The 8,223-nt window shown below is 39.7% G+C and overlaps 1 protein-coding gene across 1 annotated transcript in view; it reads left to right on the top strand.

The window, feature by feature from the left end:
• Positions 1-2,037: 2,037 nt before the first annotated feature.
• LOC122806095 (extracellular calcium-sensing receptor-like) overlaps positions 2,038-8,223 on the top strand; it is a 144,553-nt gene continuing 138,367 nt past the window's right edge. Inside the window, exons 1-3 of the mRNA XM_044076332.1 lie at positions 2,038-2,071; positions 2,610-2,842; positions 3,300-3,423. Coding sequence (XP_043932267.1) covers positions 2,038-2,071; positions 2,610-2,842; positions 3,300-3,423 — 391 coding nt within the window. The remainder of the gene's footprint in view (positions 2,072-2,609; positions 2,843-3,299; positions 3,424-8,223) is intronic.

Here is an 8,223-nt window from a genome sequence, read left to right as displayed (position 1 = left end):
AAGGCCATTGAAAAGATAGTTTTTTGCTTTTTGTCTTTTGTTATGTTGTTTTTAGTTTTTGATATATGTATTAAAAGTACTAAATGTAGCATTTTTATAGCTACGCACTGGAGTTTTTTATTTCTCATTTTAAGCATGTCATGTGTTTTTAAATATTGTAATTAAGGATTAAGGTCATGTGATATGTTTGATAATATAAAAGGTGTGTATTTGTAGTGCTTGAAATACACCTGAAGAAGCTCGTTTGTGAAAGCGCTTGTGTTTTTGCACTAGTAAAGGCCTTTTTGGATACTACAGCCATCAGCGTCTTATTTTTCCATTTTACTACAAGGACTTCACTTTTGGGACGCTTTGGTGTGTATTTGCCAGTTATTTTTTGCTGTTTTTAGTTCATCTGTATATGTAGTCACTAGGGCAGAATCAACAGATTTTAGTGGAAATTTATATTTATGTTTCAAAAGTACATACTTTCATAAAGTTCAGAATTCTCATTCACTTATGCTTACTGGATTTAATACAGTATACAATATTTAGTGACTTAGTGTACCGAGAGTTTATGTTTGATCATGTCTCTTTTGATTCAAAAATCAAAATGGTTATTATGGAATGTTTACCAAGGAATGCATAAATCCAACACTGTGCTCAATTTCATTACCAGAATGAATCGCTACTAAATTCTTGCAGATGCAGTGAAAATAAAAAAAAAATGACATCCACATTTATGTTATAGTGCCTATCATGGAAGCCTAAAGAGGTTTAAATGATCAACATGGAATAATACCAGGCCTGTAATCAATGCCCATCATTTGAACTATAACAATAAAATATGAACACAATAAAATAACCATCTGTCAAACAATAATTATAACATTTGGGAATTAGAAGTTTTAATTTGTTTATGCACACGTAAAGAGAAGATTTCTAAGGGAAAATGACTTTCAATCATGAGTTCTAGTTTTATTTAAAGTAATTTCATTTTTAGGAGTCAAATGATATTTATCATCAATGTGAAATTAAGAACTATGTGGTAGATGATCTAGTTTGTCACCCAAGGATTCCAGGAAATAGGTACGTAAAGTATTATTCAAATAGCACAAGGTCATCTGTCTGCTAACAAACCAGTGAAACTTACAACCTTGCAACTATTACCATTGCAATTATGCTTTGTAGTCTGTACCCAATGGTACTACTATCAGAAATATACTTAAGATACAAAAAGTGATATGCAACTTCTGTGGTGTTTTCCAGCCTGCCACTGTACTTGTTTGTCCTACAATTAATTATAATCATACTTTTTTGTTATGAGTATGCTTATGTATTATGTTATTAAATGTATCATTAGGTCTTACATCATTTACAGAATGCTGCATTGAATTACAGTAAGATTTAAGAATTTGGCAGCAATTGGTTATCAGCTGAAGGAAATGGTGACTTTGGCTACCTGTGAAAATGACTGAAAATTACTTACCCTGCAAAATGGCATGTCATCCTATAGGTATTTGTTGGAAGTTGTTCAGTATTCAGTTTTAGAAGCTAATCAGGGCCATCTCAGAAAAACAAAAGATGAGTTATTACAAAGTTAGATATGTTAATGATAGTGGCTAGAAAAGAAATGTGGAGTAACTGTAGACATTTAGTTTTCTGATAATGTTTCAATAATATAAATAGGATGAAAAGGAAATGAACAAGTGGAATTGTCATTCATTTCCCCAAAGTCTGTAGGTTCCTAGGTAAATACTAGGTTGGCTGTCTTACATTCCATTTTAAATCTACAGTAATTTCCCGTAGTGAAAATCAAACTCTTCACGTTTTGTTTGTGAGGTAAAGAACATAACCATTATCCCAACCCCCAAATTACAGAATTACAGAATTTTGATCCAGGATATAGAAGAAGGTGGAGTGATGGTTCTCACCTTTATGTTGTGTTTACTCGACAACTAGAACAGTTAGTAAGAAGCATGGAACACTTGTATTAATGGTTCATTTTTCAATGCTGCTAACAAACTGTCAAAATATTCTTTGATTTCAAACTTCAAAATGGGATGGAAGGGCATGATAGATGAGGACGCAAGTAAGGAAGGTCCTTATGGCAAGTGTAAGGGTTATAGCTATGACAACTCACATGGCCAATGTGAAATGCATCATAGTGCAATAGAAAAAATCAGCCCGGAACAAGGCTATTGTGGCAACATGCATGTGTTTTGTGTGTGTTGAGGCAATTTAAAATGCAGGTGGCATTAATCATCTACCTATAATAGTAATGGAAGCAGATGGTCAGGCAGTTAGCACAGAGGACTAAAACTATCAGTTGTTAATTAGATGCTTCCGTTAGCCAGGGTGCAGGATTTGATTCCTTTGACTTTCACTTGCCTACTGTGTGACTCTTAACAAGTCACACAGACAGTTCTCCCAAGTCTCCCCAGAAAAGGAACAATTTATCGAGTGGATTATTTAGTCAAAAAAAAAAAAAGAGGCACGCAAAAGTAAGGCAGGTTTGCAATGTAAAACTGGGCATCAGTCATCCTCATTATCGTTTTTCATTTTATTATTAAAGCATTCAGTGTCACAGATGACACATTTATAAAATGTCTAACACTTATTCTGTTTAGAACAGCTTCTTCATTATGTGAAAAACACCCACTTTCTGGACAGTGCTGGAAAGACTATGTTTTTTGATGAGAATGGCAACCCTCCAGCAATTTATGATGTTGTAAACTGGCAACTGACAGAAAGAGAACAGGTGGCTTATGTCACAGTTGGGCACTTTAATTCCAGTTCCCCAAAAAGTTATGAACTGATTGTGAATGACAGCCAGATTGTTTGGAATCAAGGGAGCACACAGGTGAGAATGAATACAATGCTTTCTTCTCTGTCATGTTATGGTTCCAGTTGTAATGTATAAATATGTTTTAACTGTACATCTTCTAGTCATGAAGTCAGTCTAGATCCAATAAATCTTATTGGCAATTTTACTTGAAAGCATTCACTTCTTTCTCATATTTTCCTTTATGCAGTTACTTTCTTAAAAGGCAGAAGTAGATATGAATTGCTCCATTGTACCTGTCAAAATCAATATTTCAATGGGCTTTTTATAGTACAATGCTAGTGCTTAAAATTCACAAAAGAGCTCTCTGCTCATCTATACACATTTTGAGTCATGCAGTAAACTCACTTTGATTTGACTGAATAATTTATCCTAATAAATTCTTTCAGTATTACTCTATGGGTTACATATAGCTTCCTCACATTACTGCTGAGATACTTGGTCATATCATTTGTTTCTCCTTTCTGCTATCTAGATTCCAAAATCCATCTGCACTGAAAGCTGCTTGCCTGGATACAGAAAGGCTCTTCGGGAGAGACAGCCAGTTTGTTGCTATGACTGCATACCCTGCTCATATGGGGAAATTTCTAATCTTTCTGGTAAGAGCAAAATGAAAGAAAATTATTTCAGTTAAAGACTGATATAAGGTAGTTACTTTCACATACCCACAGTTAGAAAACACATATTTTACATTGCCAAAAAAAGATCATCTTCTTATCAGGAAAATCAAATACTATAGAGTCTAGCTTAGCAAATAGACAAGTCCTACTGGAGGCAGTCCTACTATCTACAATATTTAATTAAGATTGTTAACAGGGGTAACAGAATAATCTGTCAGGATGCAGTGATTGCCTGTGGTGCCTAAAACATAATGAAGATGAGTTACTCTTGTTTGTACAAAATGAACTACCATCATTAAAAATTGTCAAACACATCTCTATCTATGCATGTACAAACTGGTATATGGAATAGTTGTGTTACATCTTTTATTAAACAGTGATGAAGAAAACAAATTAAATTAATCTGACTGGTTAAAATGCTATACTGCCATGAAAAAATATAGCTGTTTGTCAGAAAAGATGTTTAGCAACTAAGCAATGTAATCAACAGCATGTCAAGATGCAAAGCATGAGAGTATGAACAACAGGAAACCATCCACTGGCACTGTTCATACACATATCATTTTATTCCTGAAAAACTTTAAACTGAATCAAACAAACATTTTAAAACACAGAAAACTACCACACACCTATATAGTAATGCATAATAAATAGGATAAATGCAAACATGCATGCACTTAATGCCATAAACATCAATAAGGCCTGACCTTCTTAGGCGGAGTTATGAACAGGATAACATCATGAACAATGGCCTGTGTTGCCTCCTGTTTTTGTTCACAGTACAGTACAGTACACAGCTCTTCCTCTACTTGATACATTCATGGTTTCTTTGGTACCATTTTCAGAACTTTCTAGTTTTAAAGCTTTGTGCATGTGAGAGGCACCTTACAAATATGCAGTTTATGTTCATATGCATTCCATGTGCACACCATCACAACTTACAATTTTAGCTCTCATCAGTTCTTTTTTTAGAATGCTGCCTAGAATTTATTTGAGGCTAGCCGTTTGAAAAAAATTATATTTTTGTAAAGCTGACTTTCAGGAGACTATGGGCCGGATTTACGAAAGCTTGCACGGAGTGCAAGAAGAGTGTAGGAGCTCATGGAGGCAATCCAGGTACAGCCAGCAGGGGCATGCACGAGAGCTGCTAAAGCTACTCTTGCACGGATAGCATCATGGTATGCAAATTACCTCATTTGCTGCTGAAAGCTATGCAAATGAGGTAAATTTGCAATGCAGGAAACACTAACCTGTCCCTGGAATATTAGTGTTATCTGCAGAAATGTACTCCATTGGTAACGGAGTACCGTTCTACAAATAGCAAAACGGAGCTATGACAGCTCCAAATAAAGAATGCACACAGTTGAGGAAGCATGCCAATGGCCAAATATAAGGACATTGGCATTTATAAATGTTTAAAATTATTAAAATCTAACTTTATTTTCCCCCGTTCTCCGATGTTTAAGCTTAGCGCAGTACAGCACAAATGTGCAGCACTTTAAAAACAATAAAATAATTTAAAAATAGTGAAAAATAGCCATTTTCACTAAAAAGCTTATCCTGCCATGCAGGTGAATGGCAGGCTGAAGACAACATAGCCACCGAGTAGTGGTTGCTAAGAGGGGGAAGCTCAGTGTGAAAGATGTAGCCATGCATTAGTAGGCAATCCTATGCAAATGAGGATAAGGATAGTGAATCCCAATTTTCCCCAGCATGTGAGCCATGTCCCTAGAGTGTAAGTGTAGGAGTAGGTGAGTAGTAGAGTAGAATATAGGTAACATCATGAGGGTGTGTGTCAGAAAGGTTGTAAGCTTATTGGAGCACAGTGTCTTGTGTTTGCCCTGAGTTGCTCAGGATTGCAAGAGGCAAGTTTACAGTTGTCCTTTTTGAAAACCAGAAACCAAAGGTGCAAGCCGTGAATATATCTGAAATTTCTTGCAAACGTGCACACAGCGTGTGCGCTCGTGTCCATGCGTGTGCACTTGTTTGCGCGGTGCTGCCCTGGGCAGAAACAGAAAGGGAAAAGGAAGGAAAAGAAGTAATAGGAAGTTAACCAAGGAGAACTAGCAGAGCTGCCAGGTGAACTATATCAGAATCAGCCAATTACACAGGCAGCAGACTAGCCCAGTCCAGCCCAGCACTTTAAACTCTGCAAACAGCATTCTTCCCTGTTTTTTCCCAAGAACTCTGCAACAGTGCAGTATACAAAAAGGGAAAGCTTAAAAACTTTAAAGTCAGACAAAATGTTAGGGGCTGCTCTTGCTGTCATAAACCAACATGTGCAAGGTGCTGAGGGTGGTGATGTTGTGAATGCTGCTGAGCAAGCCACAGTGAGGAGACAGAGAAGAGTGTACAGACCCAGGGTAACCTACCAGGGGCTACATGAGCTGGAAATAATGGAGCACTATAGGGTGGACAGAGACCTCCTGCAACAAATTGTTGAGCTGTGCCAGCCACGCCTCACACACAGACCCAACAGAGGGGAACCCATCCCAGTGGATACCAAGGTATGTGTTGGCCTAAGAATACTAGCTACAGGTACCTTCCAGAGACCAACTGGTGATATGATGGGGATTTCACAGGCATCAGCATCCAGGGTACTGCACCATTTCCTGGATGCCATGTCAGCACATGTCGGTGAGCATGTATATTTCCCCAATTCCCGTAAGACATTGGCCAGCAATATGCGTCTTTCCCACCAAATAGCAGAATACCCTGAGGTAGTGGGTGCAATAGGCTGCACGCACATACACATCAAAGCACCAGCCGATGAGCGGGGTAGGGCCTACATCAACCACAAGGGCTTCCCCTCCATCAACTGCCAGGTCATGTGCGATGCCCAGGGCATAATAATGAATATGTGTGCTGGCTGCCCTGGAAGCTATCATGATTCCCACATCTGGCATCTGACACAGCTGTACCAGAGATTTGCCAATGGGGACATCGCTGATGGTCACCTAGTGGGGGATGCTGGATACGCACTGGAGCCGTGGCTGATGACACCCATCAGAAATGCACACACACCCGAACAAGAACTCCATAATGAGGCACATGCACAAACAAGAAACATAACTGGGTGTGTGTTTGGGATGCTCAAGTCACTGTTCCAGTGCCTGGACACATCTGGTGGAGCCTTGCAGTACTCACCAACTACATGTACCCAAATTGTCATGGTATGTGCCATGCTACACATTATGATCCTGCGGAACCAGCTGCAGCAGGAACAACATGGGGCATGGCCAAACAGCCACCCACCATTGCCATGGCCTGCACAGGCACAGCGTGACTTGGAGGAGGAACAACCTGAGCTTGTCCCAGTAGGCAGAAGGAGCCGTGCTCAGTATGCCCTGGCCTTGGCACAGAGGCAACGCATAGCACATACACTGACTCAGTAGGAACCCTGGAAATGACACCTCTCTCTGACTCGCACATACAGTAAAAGGGATGCCTAACTTGACACTACCTGTTTTTAAACACGTATAGGGAGTGTAATATGTGCATCTGATATAGGCAGCCCGGCAGCACCACAGGAGGCATGAGTCCCTATTTTAAGCAATATAAAGCACTGCTAAGCAAATTTTACCAGTATTGAGCATATTTAAATACAATTGAGCGTAGTTGTGCACCGCGCTAACCAGCGTAACATCGGGCAATGGCGGGCAACATCGGGCAAATTCGGGCAACGTTGGGCAATGTTGGGCAAAGTCGAGCAAAGTTGGGTAAACACACTCACACCTGCTTTACTGTTCCTTAACTAGTCAGGTCTGCCCAGTAGGAAAATAAAAAGCAGGGACAGGGCTCGAACTCAGGATACTGTGCACTGTAGTCAGAGTACTAAACCACTAAGCCATGACAGCATTTCACTGGCACAGACACAACTTAAGTCACTCACACATACCAGTTGGGGGGGGGTGTCACATACCTAACAGAAACAACCTGCAGGACAATTGTAGACAAATGCAAACACAAACAAATGCTGTATCATGCCCTCTGAAGAGGCATATGAGTAACCTCCCCCCAGGCCTATGCAGACAGATAACAGCAAGCCAGGCAGTGTGATGTGGGTTGGGTAGGCTATGAAGTCACAAACTAATATGCGTGTAATTGGAAGCTAAGGTCTGTAGTACAGTGGTATGCCTCAAGCCAGTACGATGGGCAACAGTACAGACTGAAATGGAGTACCTGACATAGCAGTGCAGGCCTAGCAAATGTGTATAAGTGTCAGGTGTACCCCTCATCCTATGTACACCCAGAGTAACAATCAGGTGTACCCCCCCGGGTAGAAATGTACAAATAATAGCTGTCCCCCTTGTATGTAGAAATGTTGATAAGTCTATGCAAATTGACTCATGGAAGCCCTGCAGTCTCAGCGTGCTTCCTGTTGATGTACAACACAAAGGTGAGCCCTGAAGTAAAAACCAATTTTATTTTTCACACAAATATAGTATATATGCCCATAGTGCGCATGCTCACACACTTAAATAAATTTAGACAATTTCAGTCAGCAACATACTGAAAGGTCATTCTGGGCATGCTCACACACTTAAACAAATGAAGCAAATGTCAGTCAACAGCATACTGAAAGGTCATACTGGGCAACAAACGAAGCAAATGTCAGTCAACAACATACTGAAAGGTCATACTGGGCACGCTCACACACTTAGGCCATGTCTGAGTACAGCAGTGGGTCACACATATCTGGCAGTTGCAGTTCTTACTCCAGACACTTGTCACTATTCACCAATCCTGCCTTGCGCACACAGTGATATGAAAACAGAC

Source organism: Protopterus annectens, chromosome 7.part0 (assembly GCF_019279795.1).
Source record: "Protopterus annectens isolate FY-2018-M chromosome 7.part0, PAN1.0, whole genome shotgun sequence".
Taxonomy (NCBI): Eukaryota; Metazoa; Chordata; order Ceratodontiformes; family Protopteridae; genus Protopterus; species Protopterus annectens.
This window is presented reverse-complemented; position numbering and strand designations above follow the sequence as displayed.